This window comes from Stylophora pistillata, chromosome 1, assembly GCF_964205215.1.
Source record: "Stylophora pistillata chromosome 1, jaStyPist1.2, whole genome shotgun sequence".
NCBI classification, from domain to species: Eukaryota; Metazoa; Cnidaria; class Anthozoa; order Scleractinia; family Pocilloporidae; genus Stylophora; species Stylophora pistillata.
This window is the reverse complement of record NC_142519.1, coordinates 14,822,349-14,842,175: the sequence shown is the minus strand read 5'-3', so window position 1 is coordinate 14,842,175 and position 19,827 is coordinate 14,822,349. Positions and strand designations below refer to the sequence as shown.

Below are 19,827 nucleotides of genomic sequence, written 5' to 3'. Positions count from 1 at the left end.
GCTTTTTTCTTGTCGTGGGGGAGGGGGGGGGGGTTGTTCAGCATTTTGGTTCAAAATAAGCTAAAAACTAAATAGCCCAAAGTTACCAAAAAAGTGCTAGTTTCCTAAAAAGTTGCCAAAAGTTGCCAGAAGTTGCTCTCTGACAAAAAAGTTGCTCAAAATCCTAAAAGTTGCTGAAAAGTTGCCGAGCAGAATCTGGATAGGCCTGGCAACGACATTTGCATTTTTCCGATCAGTCTTTTTCCTCAGCTGAATTAATGATCCACAACGACAATGATCTGATGTAGCTTGAGAAATTTTCATATTCATTTTACAGTAAATAAATGCAGGTATAATATCTTCCTTTTTACCTCTATACAGAAGGTAGTTGACGATGATCAATTGCCATAACAAATGATGAAAATTAAGCAAAGCTTTTAGACCCTCTAAATTTGCCCCCTAGAACAGTCATACTGCGACTGGCGAAATTTTCATTTTTGGAGCAAAAGCTTAGCAACCACTTTTCCACCGTGAATATTGGGTGGTCAACTCAAAACCGCCACAGATTCTTTTGAGGATTTTCATAGATTTTCAACCCAATTTAAATGTTTTCAAACACTTTGTTTTAAAGCCCTTTGGTAAGATAGATACTAGTAATAAACCATATGATCTGCGTGTCAGGGAAAGATTTTTCACAGAAGCTCTGACATCCATCAAAACAAAACTCTTGCTCTCCCCTCAGTTTCATTATTAATTTATTCATGAGATATATTCTCTCGGGGAACACTTGACCTGTTCTTTTCGTTCAAAAGTTTTGATATCTATGGTGAACACTACGAGTGAAATCAAAAGAAATAACCATTTGTTTCCTTGGGAAAAAAAAAAAGTACCTTTTCCGTCCTGTGAGTCTCACGTTCATTCGACTTCCTCTCATGGGATGATCGAATGATGCAACTGAAAGCAAACCCCAGTATGACCCCCAGAGTTGCTGCTGAATATCATGGTATTTTGTTGTTGTTTGTTTTTTTTTTTTTTTCTTTTACATCCCAGCATGACCCCCTGAGTTATTTCTTGATGTCATTGTATTTCTTTTTTTAATCAATGATGACTTTGGCATTCTGATCGGCTCTCGGCAGTGGGACTTATTCACAAATTGCACTATTTTTGCTCTAAGTGGCAACACTAAAAGCGAACAAATAAGGCCTGGTTAAAAAAACCAATCAAATTTCAGGAAAGAGAAAGACAAAAAAATAAATAAATAAGAGATGTCATCAAGAAGCGGATTTTGTAAAATTTGTCTCAAAGACATTTAAAAAAATGATTTGGATATATCAAAAAAGTTAAAATGGCAAATTGGCCACCGTAACGATTACAAAAGCTGACGTTTCGAGCGTTAGCCCTTCATCGGAGCTCCGACGAAGGGCTAACGCTCGAACAATTTTCGCGATTTCAAAGTGGATGTAATAACGTGGTTATTGATCTTCGTGGCGTGCAATCTTGGTCTGAAATCATACTTTTGATTTTAAGTCTAACTTGCGCCGGACGCTCGTTTGATTTTGAATTCAGATAACTCCACCCAGTTTAATCACCATTATATAACCCTAGGGGGTGATACCAAGTGAGACTGCAACATCCTGCTCCTCGCCTCCTCCCCCACACTTGTGACGTTCTGAACCTTATTGTGCACTTTGCCTGCCTCGTGAAATATGGACGTTGGATACTTGGAGGTTTTCAACAAAATATGGCATCATTCTCAGATTGAATGGGCGGAAAGAGGCCCGAAAAAAACATTTATTAAGGATTTTTTCAATGAAATCTCAAGCTTTGGCTTCATTTCAGTCGAAGATATACTACTTTGTCTTGTTCTTGGCGTGGCTTTCACCATATTGCGGTATTTGATGTCCACAGTGATCTTCGAGGTATGAATTATTACATTCGAAAATATTTCTCATTTTTAATCACTTTCTCCGATTCATTTACTGGTACTTTATTCAATTATCATGTAGCTTTCAATAATACTGGTGCAAATCAGGAAGCCTGTCGCGAAAGCACTATTCGATAAGCTATTTCGAGCAGAAGTAAAGCATTTACAAGACGCTCGAATCTAGTCCAGTTTATCACATACAGCGCAAAGGTCATTTATGAGATAATTAGCTAACATTAGAGTTTCAATCACATAAATGTATATTTCACCATCAAGACGTAGTTCCAGTCGGATTAATTTTTACATTAGCAAGGATGAAAACATTGTTTTGACCGCTGTAACCGAATGTGTGACGCCCCAGCTACTTTGCGTATTCGTTTGTGGCAGGATGTGGCGAATTCATGCAAAACACCATAATCATGAAAATTAATTGACTGTGCATTTATTTGTGTCCTTCTCCCTCAGTTAATCTATATCTAACGAACCCTTTTATCAAGTCTTTGAGTTTTACAAGGACTCGCTCCAAGTGATCTTTGATATTTGCGTGAATGATGAGCATAATCGTTGTTACAAACCAATACTTAAATAAACATCTTCAAGGTTCACTGCCATAGGGTGTGAGGGAACTCATTACCTTCGAAGGCTCCAGAGGACAATAATAAAGGACAATTCAGGCCTAAGAGAGCGCTTAACACACGCGTAGTTACACGTCAACAAATGCTGTAGCGGGCGATCGCGAATCAAAGATGACAAGATTATGATGTAAATTTGCACGAGAACAAACCTCAGAACAGCTGCAGAAACAACATCGTCACATTCTGTTTACTTCGAATGCGCACTTGTTCAATCCACTATGAAAGTGAGCAAAACTACATCATACAATAACCTTCATTTATGGTTCACGCAGAGCCATGAAAATATTGCTCTTTGAACAAGGTATCAGCACATTACTCAAAATAAGGTATCCTTGATAAACAACTTAGTTCTGTCTTGAAACTCCACCACGCTGCACACATTCCTCCAAACTAAAAGCGCCCAGTGTAAAATGTTAAAAGTTAATCACTAACGCTAGGTCAACCAATATCCTTTGCTTCAAGAGGTGTCTGTTGTAGTTCAGCACTGTGTGCATTTTCCTGTAGGCTTCATTTAATCATTCTTTTTTGAAATGAAGGAAACCTTGGTAATGTCACGAATCACAGTGTGTGAGCACTGGGAAGCCATGTTTTTTGTTGTGAGCTTGTATGAGGAAGGATAACAGAATCCAATGCTTATAAGAGAAAATGGAAAGTGTGACAATACTAGAGTTAATTGCAAGTGAAGAATCAGACTAGCCAAAATTTGCTTTATTACCAGTCTCAGCAACTCACAGCTTAATGATCATTGTGAAAAAACATGTGTTTACCTAGCACAGGAAATTAATTTTGGTTTTATCAACTGAACTGATGATGTAAATACAGTGGAATCCCAATTTCTTGAACCCTCGTTTCTTGAACCTCCCAATATCTCGAACCAAACCTTGTTTCCCTTGGATTTGCTTCACTTGTAATTTCACCCCCGATTTCTCGAACCAATTTGCATTTCCCCTGGAGGTTCAAGAAATAGGGATTCCACTGTAGGTCACAGTGAATAGTCTTAAAGCTTGCCCTTTGAGTGCTAGCACTTTCGTCCATTCGCTCTGATGAAGATGGAACACTCAAAACCTCAGCTTTGAAACTTTTTACAATGGCCAAATTACTTTTGTCAACTTGTTGATAAAATAAAATTGTCTTTTTATACTCTCCCACAGATGCAGCTCCACAGTTCCTTTAGACATTTACCCCTTAACACCTTACACAGCCTTATGTAGATAAGCTGAGCCAGTTAAAGCACAATGCTGCTGGATAGTGCTTTGCTCAAAGTTGAGTAAAACCAAACTTGCAGCAGGGCCAAAATGAATTTTTTTATGGGAGCATTGAGGGATGACCAAATGTTTGTTATGTCTATCTGCCTGACAGGAGATTTCCTGAGCTTGTATATACTGTGAAAATTGCTAGATTTTAAACGCTTTGAAAACATTTCTGGCATAGAGATTTAATGGTATGCTTTAGCTCGGAAAATTTGTCCACTAAAACCAAGATTATCAAGGCTGTGGTCTAGTAGCACTTGGTGGCCCTGTGATGCCTTACTTTTGCTCTTGGGTAACTCAGGAATTGTAGTTTTTTCATACGAAGCATATAGTGGGTACCCTGCATTTCAGTTTCAGAGCACTGGGCTCCATTCAATTTTCCTGAGAGCATGGCCTTTATTATTTCTGGAATCGCTTGACATTTGTTACACTAACATCTGATACTCTGAGAAAGTTTCAAAGAACCTCTTAGAGGAAATTCTGTGAGAATTTCTGAGTGCTAGGGATTATGTCCTTATAAGATGGTGCCTGGCTGCCAGGCATTTAGACACAGCCAGCTTTTTTAAATGTCTCAGGGACATATTTTGCTGCTAAAGAATTTGATCCTCAAAACATTCTCTCCTCAGTTAATTGTCATTTCCTTGCTTCGAACTCATTTTATGTGAAAATGATCACTGTTAAAGAACATAACTTAATAGCATTTGGCAGAGGTGATAGAATTACGGTATCTTACAGTTGTAAACTTCCTCTAAGATCATCAAAGTTACCAGGGAGAGCCCAATGTGAAATGTAGTTGACAACATGTAGTACAAATCATGTTAGTACCTTATTGCACAAGATCATATATCCTCATTATTACACACTTCATATTACAATGAAATTAACACGATTTGAGCAGGAAGTCGATCATGATCATTAAGGGTAAAATGCAGACTTAACACTAACATTAAGCCAGCTAGTGGAAACTAGTTCAACAATTCTGGATTTTCAGAAGGTTACCATTTTAGCAGGGTGTTCTTGAGCCAGTAGAGGTTAAAGAATTCTCTGGTTGCCATACATAGTTCTGTAAAATTTCAATGGCCATAGCTATTTTTATTAACTAAGGAAGAGAATTCTCCTCTTACCTAATTGTTGCACTATACTTCTACTGTTACTGTAAAATTTCTTGACAGAAACCCTGTTTCAGACCCTAAATGCAAAGAATGTTAAATCATCCATTTGTACTAATGTTTACCCAACTTAAGTAATGTCATACTTAACAAATGGTAAACACCACAGCATACACTATTGAGTTATGGATGCATGCAGGAGGTTGCTAAGCATGAAAGAAGCGTAAGAGTCGCTCGAGGCGATAGCCGAGAGCAACTCTAGCTTCTTGAGTGCTTAGCAAACCTCCCAAGTGCGTCCATAACTCAATAGCGTACAGTGTGGTGTTTACCATTTGTTTTAAAACATAACATTGATACATTGTAGCTAAAGAGTTCCCTGTTATTTAACGAATCTTACGTGACCAGAAAAAACAAGCGCGCGCGGAAAACTAGTCTTTGCATTAGCTCACGTCAGCAGCGTACACCCAGGGGCAAATGGAGGACACTAAATTGACCAATCAGAGTGCGCGCTTTACTTTGGTTATGTTATAAATGTACTTAGAAGTAAAATTCTATTTTTGTCCTTTATTTGCAGCCTTATTTTAAATGGTGTCAGTTCTCTGAAAAAGATCAAAAGAAGTCTCCTGAAAATGCTTTCAAGTTTTTATTTTACTCCTGCGCTTATGGCTACTGTACCTACATTCTGTTTAATGGAAAATACTACTTTTTCCAAGATACAAGAAACTGCTGGAAAGGTTAGTTTCATTTTCATGCAATGAAGTTTTACTCTTAGTTTCTGTTTATTTTTTTACACAAAGGGAAGAGAACCTTTTTATGCATCTATCAGTTCAAAGATTCAACATTCCCACCCCCCTCAGGCAATCCAGCAGGCATCTGAACTTTTGGAGATTAATTTGTTTAAAGTTCCACCCCTTGGAGCCGAAACTGTGTTCAAATTCCCCATCCAAGTGCTGCATTTGATTGTCAATTTTTTGTAAAAGGCAACATTGCAGTTTTATTAACAAATGGTAAACACCACAGCGTACACTATTGAGTTATGGATGCACACGGGAGGTTGCTAAGCACGAAAGAAGCGTAAGAGTCACTCTCGGCTATCGCCTCGAGCGACTCTAGCTTCTCGAGTACTTAGCAAACCTCCCAAGTGCATCCATAACTCAATAGTGTACACTGTGGTGTTTACCATTTGTTTTATAACATAACATTAACACATTGTAGCTAAAGAGTTCCCTTTTAGTTAACAAATCTTACGTGACCAGAAAAAACAAGCGTGCATGGAAAAATAGTCTTTGCATTTGCTCATGTCAGCAGCGTACACCCATGGGCAAATGGGGGACGCTAAATTGACCAATCAGAGCGCGCTCTTTACTTTGGTTATGTTATAAACTTTCTTGTAGACCTAGTTCTCTTAAGCAATCTGCTTGCAAAAATGAACTTTTTACTTGTAGACAAATCCATAATAAAAAGATCAAACATGTTTATTCCACTGAGAAGACTTGAAAGTTCCTGTTCAATTTTTGCACCCCACCAAGGCAAGGTTCAAATTCCTCAACCCCCATGCATAGAAGACAGTCAAATGCCTGTGGGTTGCCCTGAGGGAGTGGGGGGGGGGGGATGTTGAAGGTAAATGAATTGGATGGGACATAAACAGATCACTTATGTAGGGTAAGATCAGTTCTTTAGAGGACACTGTACATAGTTAAACAGAGGACATTAGTGAACGGTAGTTCATAGCACATGTTAATGACTTTTGTCTTCCTATGAGAGTATTATCACATAAACATATACTATTCAAATCTAAGACATTTCAAGAGCACTTAAATAGTGATCAGCTGCAGGAGAATCTGCAGACTGCATAGGAGCTTTCTTGTTGGACAGCTTTGATGATTACATCAGCTGCTATTCCCCTCTTGCTGGGAACTTTACCTTAACTTTCTTCCTTTCAGTCTACTGACACCCTACCATCTCCAACTTCACTATATTCATGATCTCCCCCAACTTCATCACTTGCTGTTTCAACATTGATCTTTGTGTCTTTATTGCTTAATGTATCTTCTGGGCTGTCAGGACAAATCCAAAAATATTCACTTATCCCATGTTACAGAAATATCATATGTATCGTAACAAGTACAGATGGGGGGTTACATGTTTCTTCCATGCTCTTTTCCAAAAACATATTATCATGTATTATTATCCAGCTGTGCCTGGTAGAGTACAAATAACAAATGAGATGAGTACAACTATCATGCAATATTTGTACTCCAGAAATATCCGGAAAATTCACCTGCATTGAAAAACAGCTTGACGTGTTGGATAATAAATCTCTTATTAGACATTTTGTTGTGTAGTATCGCTGAGTATTTTTACTCGTTGTTTGTATTTTGACTCGCCTTATGGGCGAGTCAAAATACGACACAACTCGTAAAAATACTCAGTGATACTATGCGACAAAACATCTAATAAGTTATATTTATCTGCTTTGGAGTAGTCACAATTTGTCAGGAAAATCCCATCTTACCCTCAGTAGAAATTATTTCTGTAGTATCTGAAAGTACTCTTATAATAGCATTTGGGTCCTGGCTGTGGAGAACCATCACAACTTGGATTCCACATCCCTCATCCCATCAGCAATAGCTATGACTTGTGACAGTAGTGTGACATACCACAGGTATCCCATACAAGAACTGATAGTCGTACTAATCCTGCAGAATTGTGTGGAATGGCATCTTTTGGCTTTATCGCATGAAAGCAGGCAAATTGTTTGGAAAGATTGATGATTGGACCAGGATGATTACTATTTTATTAAACAAGAAAAATATATCTTTTATGTTTAAAATTGTAGCCTTTTTTCAGCAAGATGTGTTTAACATTCTTCAAATGTTTGTCTGCAGGATGGTATAAAGGAATGCCAGTTAATCAAGACATCTACATCCTGTATGTGGTACAAATTGGGTTTTATTTCCATTCCATTTATGCTACATTGTTTATGGATCAGTGGAGAAGGGATTCCATTCTCATGATTGTACATCATGTTCTAACAAATGGCCTACTTTTTTTCTCATTCGCTGTAAGGTAAGATTTTGAGAATTGTGATTCAGATAGGGTGCATGATAACAGTTGCAACAATGATAATGATAACAATATGAAGAAATCTGCATTGGTGGCAACCCCAAAGATCTTGCTGATCAAAGGTCTTGTTGATCAGAGGTCCTGGGAATTTTATGGATAAGCAATTATATGGATTGAACAGACTTATCTGAAGTACCAGTAAGTTGTGACTTAATGATAATGATGATGAAGTGGATGATAATAACAAAGTTGTTAACAATAATGATGGTGATGATGTTAATTATAATGATAATGATAATTATAATTTATGATAATAACACTAGTGACAGTAATATATTTTTCAAGGAAGTTGTAAGGGGGCTGAATGACATGTGAAGGATAGTAGCTTATTAAACTGCGGGTAACCTTGGGACAACTTGTTGTTCATTTGCCCTCATAGAGATAACCCAAGCCTTAAAATTTCAAACTTATGTGGTAATGAACATGATACATTCTTATTTATTAGAGTGACACCAACTTACATGTACCTTGAAAGGTTGTTGTTTTTGGTTCTTATCAATGACTATATACAAAATGATCGAAGATCAATCAGTTGATGGCCGACAGTATATGCTCTTCTAGAGAGTGTTTCAACTAATTTTACTAATTATTACAAAAAAGACACTCAGATATAGGGTGTTCGAACATGCTGCGCCCAAAGTATGGAACCGCCTACCTCTGGAAATTAGACAGTGTCAATCGTTGGATACTTTTAAAGTTTTACTAAAGACACATCTTTTTAATTTAGCTTACTATTAGTTCTTTTATCAATTCATGTTTTACCTTTATTGTTTTTCTGGAAAATTGTAAATTATTATTATTACTATCATTATTAGGATTAGCCTTATTGCTGTAAGATTTTTAATGTTGTAATGCGCATTCGATCATATCTTTTATTGCATGTTAGACTGCGCAATATAAGAAATAAACATTATTATTATTATTATTAGTTTTTAATAATTAATATTTTGGTACATGCTGAATGGTGCAAACTTTCTTTGTGGTCAAATACATGTGTGACTGCTATGTCATTGGCTTTTAACCATCATTTTGACAGAGGATTATGTTAAAGGAAATACTTAATTAATATGTAATCTCCTTTTATTTAGGTACCACAGAATTGGTGTTATAGTTTTGTTTCTCCATGACATTTCTGATGTTTTTCTGGAGTTCAGCAAACTCTGCGTTGCTTTCAAGTCACGTGGAGGAAAATATCATCTGATGCCTGATATACTCAGTGTTGTTGGAGTTTCTTGTTTTGCTTTGGTATGGTAAGTACCATTACTCAGTGAAGCTGTTTTGATTTTGATTTTTTTGTTTTTTTGTTTATTTGTTTGCTTGTTTTTTTTCTCTTAAAGACATGCTTGTATTGTAAATATAGTGGGGTAAATATGCCATTTTCCAGTTGAGTACTTACCGGTAGTTGCCAAGCCTCTGATTCGGAGTGAGGCTGAAGGTGACCTTGTTGTGATTGAGATCAGTATCTTGTTAGCATGATAACGAAGTAATTTAGATTTGAAAAGCAACAATATTTGTATCATAACACGGTAACCATCAGCCTCACTCCTGTTCAAATGCTTGGCAACCAAGCACACAATTGTAAAATGGACTATTGAGCGTAACAACAATTGTCATTTGCCTTAGTCAGAATTCAGTCACTTGATGTGATGCGGTTGATCTCTTTGCCTGACCCGTAGTGAGCAAATGGGATGTTTTTATCCACATTGAAAGTGACCACACTGTGAGACAGGTTAATCAACCTATTAGAGAAGCCTTGGCTGTGCTCTGTTGTAAAGCACCAAGGATGGAGCTAGAGCAGAAAAGAAGTGTAGGGAGAAACTCCAAACATAGTCAAATGATTCTCCCCACTCCTTGCATGACAATAATTATCAAGTAGATATGGAACTTCTCTGCAAGTGTTCAACTTGATATCTCACAAGTGAGCACAGTATAAGAGTCAGACATCAAATTGAATATAGGAAGAGAAATTCCATATCTACAGGCAACCATATACAGTATTACCCGTATTTTGTCTATTACAGACACTATAGGGCTTTACTGACAAGAAAATTCAACAAGGATGGTGAACATTTTTCCATGCATTCATCAACCTGACAAGGCCAGTGACGTGCCAGCAGCTGATTGCATGGCAATATCAAATGTACATATATCTTATTAGACATTTTGTTGTGTAGTATCGTTGAGTATTTTTACGAGTTGTGTCATATTTTGACGAGCCTGTAGGGCGAGTCAAAATACAAAATAATGAGTAAAAATACTCAGTGATACTACACAACAAAACGTCTAATAAGTTATTTATTATCCAACCTGCCAAACTGTTGTTTCTGCGGGCGAATTTTGCAGATTTTTATTTACGGGAGTGCGTGACAGAAGTATGCCAAGCGGAACAGAATTGGTGCGTTGTTGTGTTGCTGTTTCTATTTTCTTCATTAAATGAAGAAATTTTCTGGTCGTCAAGCTGTTTTTCTTCGTTCGATTCATCAAATGAACTTGGATGTATACATGTATTTGCCAGCCACTCTGACTCTTTGTCGTCTGAAATATGATTGAAATTGTCCGCTACTTTTTTTTTCCGTAACTACAATCCAATTCTTTGCTTGCACGATGCGAGAAAACCAGTTTAACTGGTACTACAATAGATGAGTACAAATACCACGCGATATTTGTACTCGTCTATGGTGTTATTCGTACTCGTCTAGGTGTAGTTGGATAATAAATAAGAATTATTATGGTTATTTTTACATATGTTTATGACTTTCTCAAGGCTGGAGGTCCTTGTAAATTACCATCATGATGATAGTTCATATCATTAAGATATAGTTCCTACAGGAGGTGCTAAAAACTGCCTAAAATATAATTTGAAGTGACCAAAATAAATTCTTAATTATCCTCTAGGTTATATTGTCGCCTGTACCTCTACCCACTGAAAGTACTTTTTTCTTGTGGCTGTGATGCTCGACCAGTCCTTCCTGCTGCTCCTTTCTACTTCTTTTTCAATGCAATGCTATGGGCATTATTTTTCATGAACATTTGGTGGTTTACATTTATTGTGTGGCTCCTAGTTCGCATTATTGTTGGAAAGAGCACTGGTGTGGAAGACACCCGTGAGATCCCTGAGCAATCAGAGAAAGAGAAACAGCTTGCTAATGGAGAGAACATAGCAAATGGAGAACTACATGAATCAGCTGGTGATAAAGGTGAGGCACGCTAGAACTTCTCTCCTGTAGAGTGCATCAATTCAAAATAATTTTATAAACTCATTGAGATGGTACATGTACATGAACTCCCATCAGTCTATTGGTGCGTTAAGATGAAAGTATATAAACACAGTTGTGTTGTCACAATCATTGACAATATTAAGCTTTTTCATTTTCAACCTGTATGTATCTGAAGAGGGCCAGAGGCCAAATGACATATTCAATGCTGGGACATTTTAGAGTTCATTTTCTCTCTTTCTTCTCTACACAAACTGCATGCACTGGTACATACACATGCATGGACATATGTACTTCTCTTATTGTAGAAATCTAAAAAAGTTTCGAATAATACAATGTATCTTTGTAAACTCTGGAAATTTATGTTGGTCTTCCTCCTTTTGTCCTGAAGCTGTTCTCATGTATAATGGTAATGGTATCAAAAGAACTGGAGAAAATGGTGAACATGTTGTTCATGACAATGAGCAATTCCGACACAGGCAAGCACACACTAAAAAAGCCAGTCCATAGGATGAATCTCGCAGGTGAAACAGGCCACTAGCATGTAAGTTTTCTTAGTAACCTGTAACAAAATTAAAACGGCACATTACAATTATAAAAGTTACAATGAAACCTGTTCCAAGGAGACATTTACTGCAATGTCTATTTGATACATACAGATCCCACAAAGCTGGGTAGGACATGGTAATTTTTCAGAGTAAGTTGTGTAAATTTGGTTCTCACTGCTATGGATCAGTTATTTTGCATATGTAGTTCTGTAGCATTTCTACTTATTTTTTTTATCATTCAGGTGACAACTAAAGATTATGATGTGAAATAACCTTGGTTATTAATAAATCTCTGAAGTAAGCCTTGACCTGACTCAACGGTCAAGTCATAGCATTATTTTGGTGTTTTCTAAGCATGGTAGAACTGACATTTTTTTCTATCTTTCATCAGTTTTTTTTTTTTTTTTTTTCAGACCAAAACTCCCACATGACCACAATTTGGATAAAATTGTGCTCCATACCACTGAGAAGTTTAAAAGATGTGAATAACTTCCATAGTGTGTTACTGTGTTAACAGTTTGCTTGCTTCAATATGATTATGCAACTTTCGTCAATACTTGTAACGAGCAACTAATATTTTGTCTGACAGTTCTTGACATTAGAGTAATAACTATTATTGCAATGATTGTGTTTGGTTTGTAAAATGTTATCCAATTGTTGGTTTAAAAAAGTGTGGTGAGCCTCTTCTAATAATATTACAACAAAGAATATATACAGTTATGTAAAGTCTGCACGCCGTAAGTGATATCTAGTTCTTTAAATAGTAACATGATTGTACGTGGCTGTGGATATGACCCAAGAACTAAACGTATTGTGCATTGAATTTGTTTTTTTTGTTTTTTTTTTTCTTTTTTTGACAAAATTTTAGTAAGTGCAGTCCAATCGAATAGAACGTTTTTGTTAACGTGTTGGGAATGTATGTGCAGTCAAGTTAATAAGTTAAATATTAAGTAAAATCTTAATGATATGGTTCGATAGGAAATTTATACGTCTTTTGAATTCATAACTAGCTACATGTATATTCTTGGATAAATAATTTTTCAAGGAATATATTTATCAAGGCATGGGTGTAATGTGAGGAATGGTAGATTTCTTAACAAGGCAATTGCAGAATTACTACTTTGGGATAGTTTTACAATTGTGTCTTTGTTAGTTGATTCATATTTTGAATTTAGTAAACGTTCAAGTAAAACTCCATCATCAGTCATCATTACCTTTACCACAGTATTTTCAGTGTTCACATTTTGTATGTTAATTTTCGTCTACTCCAGTTATGCATCACGTGATCTTTATGAGCACAACAAAGTAAATTTTAATTTACTGACGAGAAATGGCCATTAGCATTTCGCCAAATCACATACAAAGCCTATATTTTATTCTTCGTTTATTGTGAAATAGAAAGGAATTTTTGCGTCATTTGTTTGTTTGTTTGTTTGATTTTTTTTTTTTTGTCTCGTCACTTTCGTCAGAAACTGAATGCAACGAAAAACCAACGCAGTTACAAGAAAAGAGGCAAGAGGACAGTGTTGTAAATAAGAACACTGCTCAGGACCAGGAGCTCCGATAGATTTAAGTATCTCACTGCAGTAAAAGTTTGAAGCCTTTTTGTCGTAAAATTTCATATCATCTGGTCTTTATATCTGAGAATTATTTTATAAATAACTATTTTATTACAAAATCCAATTGCTGTTTTATTTACGTGGCAGGACTAAACCTTTCAATGGAACTGAGTACTGATAACTTTGACAGGGCTAACATGGTTATTTTTCTCCATTTGACAGCTTGTGGTTTCTTTTGTGAACGCATTTATTTCAGACAACAAGTCACACGTGTGATATGTAGGCATCATACGATCGATGTTTTGAAAACTGATGGTTTCCGTCCGAGAGATTACAGTCCAGAATCTTGTTACAAGTTATTATTATTATTATTATTATTATTATTATTATTATTATTATTATTATTATTATCCAATTACAAAAATCAGAAGTAATTGGAACAAATCATTATCACTGTTTATGAACAAATCGAAACTTACATGGTCAGGATATTTCATTCTGATAACCTCCGAGGTACCAATGTACTACGTTAGAAAGGAAAACTAAAGCCGGCGTCATGAAATTTGCACCTTAGAACAGAAATTTATTTTCTCATTTTATAGGTATGAAAGATGTACCTACATACATGTGCATATAAAAGAAACTATACTAAGAAAAATCTACAGAAATTTAATTTAAAGGTAAAGTTGTCTATCGCGAGCTCTGGGAGTTTGAACATTGTGGTAAACATCTGGAATTTGTCAACTCAAATTCCGGATCCATCGTTTAGTAAAGTTTAATGATTCGTAATCATTAATTAATAACTGATTACATATTAGATTGAAGTATATTTCTGTAACATTGGTTAATTATAAGGTAGCATTGTTTTGCTAGATGGAGCTAGGTTTCAGGATATGAAACAGTGATTACTTGAGGGATATTTCAGTTAATTGAAATAAGTGCTAATAATCTTGGAAGGGTGACCTTATTACGAAGATGAATTTTGTCGCTGTAGCTAATATTATTAGAAATCAATGTCACGAAGTAAATGAATTAAAGTAATGGTAGTGTTATGGTAGGCTGTTGTTATTGCTTTGATAATTTTACGTATCGCAACCACTGCTTCTCCTTATTGTGACATCCCCCCCCCCCCTCCCCCTCCTCTTTACTGTTACCTCTGAGCACTGAAATCCGTTACTGGCTAACGTCTTTATGTGGTGGTATCAACGCAAAAGGAAAGAAGCGGGCGACACACTTGTAAGAAACAAGTATGCCGTGTTTACCGCTAGCACAGGTAAATTTAACATAGTAATTTGATCAAGCTTAGAGCCAAAGCTGTATTGATAAGCTTAGACTGGTTGTTTGTTACTGTGGTAAGGGTCGTATCAAGCTTGACTTTTTCGTTTGGGTTCTTGCCAGCAAACCACATCATACAATTGTGGCTGTTTTCGTACTTGAACGAATGTCCCCACATTTTGTTGCACAATCCTTTCCCGTCTTTATTCAGCTGAAAATAAAAAGACAATTGTTATGACAGCGCTTGATCATTAAGCCCGGGAGCAACAAACGATCGTGTAGTCCGATTGTCCAAAGTAGTGTAATCCCACAGTGGACTGTTACTTGAGGTAGGAAACAACGTTTCGATAACGAAAGCGCAAGTCATTGTCTTGTAACTCTGAAAATGACTTCTGATCAATTTTTTTGAAACTTGAAACTTTCACAAACTGTTGCCGACAACAGTATTTTTTAAGAATCGCCGTTGACCAGAACGGAGGCACGGAGCTAATGTTCTGGGCCGGGTTGTTCAAATGTGGGTTGAGATAACCCGAGATTAGTAGGAAATTTGTTTTCAGATCTGAGAGATTTAAAAGAAAATTAAGTTTAAATCCATTTGTCTGCAATTAAAAACAGTTAGCTACAATTGGGAAAATTATCTCAGAACGGCTTTTGAACAGAGAAATATAGAAACCTAGGTCAAAATTTAGCCCCGGGTCAACGCTAATCGGCCTTCGAACAACTGGGCCCTGGGAGATAATGTGTCAATGCTACATTACCCATGATTAAAATGTAAAATAAAGGAGAAGCTGATTATTCTTTTAGCATTATGAACGATAATTTGTAAAAGAGCTTTGAATATAACTTTTTACTGCAATTCAGGCAGCCTAGTTTTCCTTCTATGATAAGCGGTTTAAATCTGAGTCAAGAAATAACTGTGATGGACCCGCGACGTCCGAGAGAATCTGTGGATTTCTTCTCTTTTCTCGTGCGGCTTCCATAAACCCACAAGCTACCCCAAGGTTTCACGCGACCATTTGTTCCTAGTTGTCAAGAATTCCCACTGCCAGCTAGGACTATAAAATCCACCGGCCAGCCCCTCACCAAAGCGCTGTTAACAGTTTACATTACCTTGCTAAATTTGCGACATTTGGAATCACTCCGGCAGACGTATTTGCTTGAAGTATAGTTGAAATCTTCCAGCCAATCTTCATGTTCCTGCAAGCATCAAACCATTTATCACAGTAGCAGCACATATTGGAACCCCTTTGACGGCGTCTCCGTCAGAGGTATGCCGCTTGATGAGGCTAGGTTCAGACGAATAGAAACACTCTTCCTGTTTTATGTACCGCTCGCACTCCTTTTCACGGAAAAAAAAAGAATTAGACTCAGGGGTACGAGTATCTAAGATCAGATATTCTCTACTGGTACACTGCGAGAGGAATGAAACGCCCCATAGGGGACGTTGGTTTTTTTAAACCAGGGTCAACGATTACTTTTTTTTCGCACTGTTTGTTTCCGTTCATGCTTAAAACAGTCAAATAAGCTTTACCATGCTTTTCCTATGTTCTGGTGGGCAGACTAAAAAGTGGTGCAGCTAGAAATTGAATTTTTGAGACAGTTTCCGGCGTGGCTGGGGGATGGGTGGAGGAGGTGACAAGGGTGCACGCAGTAATGCGTCTAGTTCTCTTTAAATATCAAACAATAACGGCCACAAACAGTTAGGAGAGTTTAACATACTCGTGGAGCCGCTTAGAAACAGTGGAAGAAGAACCAAGTAATTTTCTTTTTAAGCTACAGATTGAAGTTGAATATTTTTAAACATTATCCTCTAAAAGTCATTAAATGCTCTAACTTTTGTTTTACAAGTGGAAAAGACAAAATACTTGGAACACCTGTTCACACCCTGGATTAGGACTGGACAGTTAGTGAGTCCTAGTCTAATTCCCACGTACTTGCAGTAGGAAATTCATTATCTTAAGCGCACCCGAATGGATAAAAAGCTCTCATCTACAATGAACCGAATAAGTGATTCGCAGCCGTGGAATGGCAGCAAAGGTCTCTCACAATGCCGGAATGCAGCTTTCTAATGATTACAAATCACTTCAACAAGCAAACACATAGCTGATCATAGGAAATTATACTTTTGGGTCGTACATGTTACAAAACTTGCAATTCTCACAAAGAATTACACAAAAATTATGATTTCTTACTATCAAACAAATTGGTAGCGATGTTCCTACCTTTGAGAGATTACCACAATGGTGCCATGAAAAATTGTGCAAAACTCCCACGGCACTTTTCTTAAGTTGAGCCGTGAATTCGGCAGTACAGCAAGTTTTTCCTTTGAAGGTTGACATTCAACATAGTCCGGTCCTTCAGCGGAGAAGGCCTCTCTTTGTGATATCGACCATCGATGCATTTATCTGCGTCTTAAGCTTCCCCATTACCGACGTAAAACTTTGCGATGACTGCGACAAGGAATAAACATACGACCACACTGAAACGTACCATTCTGTACAATAAATATCAAGATCACCGTAAAGATTCTATAGGAAAATTCATCACCAGACTCGTGAATTCCGCGTTGAATTGCACTTGAAAACCGATATCGCACGAATCGCGAAGCGACTGTATCACCCAATAGATGATAGCCTAACAAAGAGTGTGAGGCTTTTTGTGGCAACCCCGTCCTCTTTCGCGGCTACTGCCTCCTATAGGACCCACATATGTCATCGAAATGAGTGAGTGAGTGAGTGAGTGTGGGATGGTAAGTAACAAAAGAATGCCGAGCTTTACTCGATTCTGACCCGATATCAGTTATTGTTTTTTAGGAGTATCTTCGTAGACCGACATTCACATTAGAGATTATTGGGAGCGGTATACACTATAGATAGAAGAATGCCTTTGAAACAAGTGCAATGTTATGCATTGCTAGACGCCGACTCATCCAGGCGATGAGGCTAAATGAAGAGGCGTCGCTATTTATGTTGCATGATGATTGTTAGCAGTTTTTGGTGCTTGCGTTTTGGCACGTTCTCATATAATTTCAACATTTTTTTATCAATATAGTTGTGGTAACCTCAGCCTTCTCAGGAATTTCCATGACCTCCTGCTACCGCTTGTCACTATAGAATGTCCCTGAGCCGAACCTTAGGGCGTAAAAGCGCTCCCAGATGAGAATACATGAACCTATTGTACAATTGCCACAATTTAAATCCCTTCCCCCCCCCCTCCCGTTTGCAAAAAGGCTCGATTAGAGCTGACGATAACTTGAATTAAGTTCTTTGTCGAGTTGTTTCGTGTTTTAGCATGCCGTAGACTCATTCCCTTCTCAAATGCTTTCGGTTTCAGACATTATTTTTTGCAGTATTATTCGACAAACGAGAAAATATGTGGTCTTGATTAAACACCTCCCGGTTAGCTCAATGGATAGAGCGCTGGACTGTTGTGCGGGAGGTCGAGGGTTCGAGCCCCGACCGGACCAACACTCAGGGTCTTAAAATAATTGAGGAGAATTTGCTACCTTTCTATAACATCAAGAAATGGTTAGATATTCTAGTCTTCTCGGATAGGGACGAATAAATGGAGGTCCCGTCTCCTGCAGGGTTAGGGGTAGGAGACGTTAATTTCCCACACACGAGATTACTGTGTGATGGATGTCCTCCCCTGGGGTGGGATGGGTGGGAGGGTGGACTAGCACGAATGGTTCCTATGTTCCTTTCTAGTCCTTCCCCACTGCAAAACTTAATGCAGTGAAAACGGACAAAATTAAATTACAGAGATGTCTCATCTTTTGTAGTCTTAATTGAAGTGAACTTCCCCTCATGTTTACAATAGCTTCCATATAGTAAAGATCTGAAACAACAACTGTTTAATGTTAAAAAGAATTTGGTTAAGTTGCCGTTGTTGGGAATGAGCGAACTAAAGGCTGCTACTCTCGGCGGAAGTGAAATACAGGCAGTAAGAAATTCTCATTTTGTGTATAAAAACTTCCATGTTTGATAAAAATAGTGGTAAGGATGCAATGCCGGTGGAGACTGCTCTTGGCGGAATCAAAACAGGGGGCGCTATAAGAAGTTACAGATGAGAAGGCTCCTCGTATAGTATCGTTACTCGTATAGTATCGTTACTCGTATAGTATCGTTACTCGTATAGTATCGTTACTCGTATAGTATCGTTACTCGTATAGTATCGTTACTCGTATAGTATCGTTACTCGTATAGTATCGTTACCCATATAGTATCGTTATTGATACTCGTTAGTATCAATTATAGAAAAGCTATGGAAAGTATACGAAAAGGATTACACCCTTTTAAACCTACTTTTGAATGTTAAACCGACAGAATTCCCTACCCTTTTGAAAATATGTGGCCTTAAAAAGGTCCTCCTTTGGGGAGGAGCATCCCCATCTAAGTCATTAAAGGAAATACCTCCCCCCGCCCCCATCTACGATAAAAGTGAATCCTTTGGTTGTATCAAGTGAAATTTTTACGACTAGTTTTCTGCTTTCGCCTTGCCTGTGTAGAAATACTTCAGTTTCTCACTCATGCTGTTGATATTCGAGTGTAACTCTGGGCTGAATATGCTTCATGGCGAGCGAGGGAAAAAAGTTGGTTTAATAATTTGCTATTCTGCTTAGAGCAGGTGATAGGTAACCAAAGCGAATAAATGTACTCACCTTTACACTCAGTAGTCCGGAGACGTTCGGAAAACAAGAAATGTCTGAGTTGCGGGAACGATTCAATTACCCGAAGTACACAAAGAACACCTCCCAAAGTGAAAAACCGAAATTTATGGGACGAAGAGAAAGCTAGGCTGCCCAGACAGATGTCAAAGTGTTTTCCTCGTGACTTTCATCTTATTTTACGTAACAGTTAAAGTATTAAATTTTGTTTTTGCTCCCGTAAAGAACCCTTTTCATGATGCGCTATTTTGGATAAATTCCCATGTTATGAGTATCAGATTTAGCTCAAGAGCTGACCTTTCTTAAGAGATATCCTTCTTCTAGCGGACGTCACACATTTGAACCCGGACTTTTTGTGACCGGAAAAAGGCTTTAAACTTCATAAAGGAACGTTGAATCGCTAGCTTTCCTGCATGACGGTGTTGCCCTTTGAAGGCGAGCATCTCCCACCCTTCAATGACACCAGCCCGCCGATGAAAGTGTGGAGGGTTTAACGTCAGGGCTTGCAGCTGCATGCAGTCCAACCCCTGACTTATCCTAG

The 19,827-nt window shown here is 37.6% G+C and overlaps 1 protein-coding gene and 1 pseudogene across 2 annotated transcripts; one reads left to right on the top strand and one right to left on the bottom strand.

Moving 5' to 3' along the window:
* The first annotated feature begins 1,646 nt into the window (after nucleotides 1–1,646).
* LOC111324309 (ceramide synthase 1) lies at nucleotides 1,647–14,402 on the top strand. The gene is made up of 7 exons (XM_022927840.2): nucleotides 1,647–1,898; nucleotides 5,472–5,631; nucleotides 7,786–7,966; nucleotides 9,112–9,273; nucleotides 10,919–11,220; nucleotides 11,630–11,782; nucleotides 12,200–14,402. The coding sequence occupies exons 1-6, from the start codon at nucleotides 1,686–1,688 to the stop codon at nucleotides 11,746–11,748; spliced, it is 1,137 nt and encodes a 378-aa protein (XP_022783575.2). The 5' UTR covers nucleotides 1,647–1,685; the 3' UTR covers nucleotides 11,749–11,782; nucleotides 12,200–14,402.
* LOC148741347 (riboflavin-binding protein-like) lies at nucleotides 14,117–17,304 on the bottom strand (annotated as a pseudogene). Its single transcript, XR_015993515.1, has 3 exons — nucleotides 16,843–17,304; nucleotides 15,731–15,959; nucleotides 14,117–14,831 (listed from the first exon to the last, which is right to left on the bottom strand). The product of XR_015993515.1 is annotated as a riboflavin-binding protein-like (transcript).
* Between the last annotated feature and the right edge of the window lie 2,523 nt (nucleotides 17,305–19,827).

What these genes read in the sequence shown, in the direction of transcription:
- LOC111324309 (XM_022927840.2), top strand. Translation starts at nt 1,686, where the DNA reads ATGGACGTTGGATACTTGGAGGTTTTCAACAAAATATGGCATCATTCT. An exon ending in TGTCCACAGTGATCTTCGAG is followed by an intron (nt 1,899 to 5,471) that starts GTATGAATTATT and finishes CTTTATTTGCAG; the next exon opens with CCTTATTTTAAATGGTGTCA. An exon ending in TTTTTCTCATTCGCTGTAAG is followed by an intron (nt 7,967 to 9,111) that starts GTAAGATTTTGA and finishes CCTTTTATTTAG; the next exon opens with GTACCACAGAATTGGTGTTA.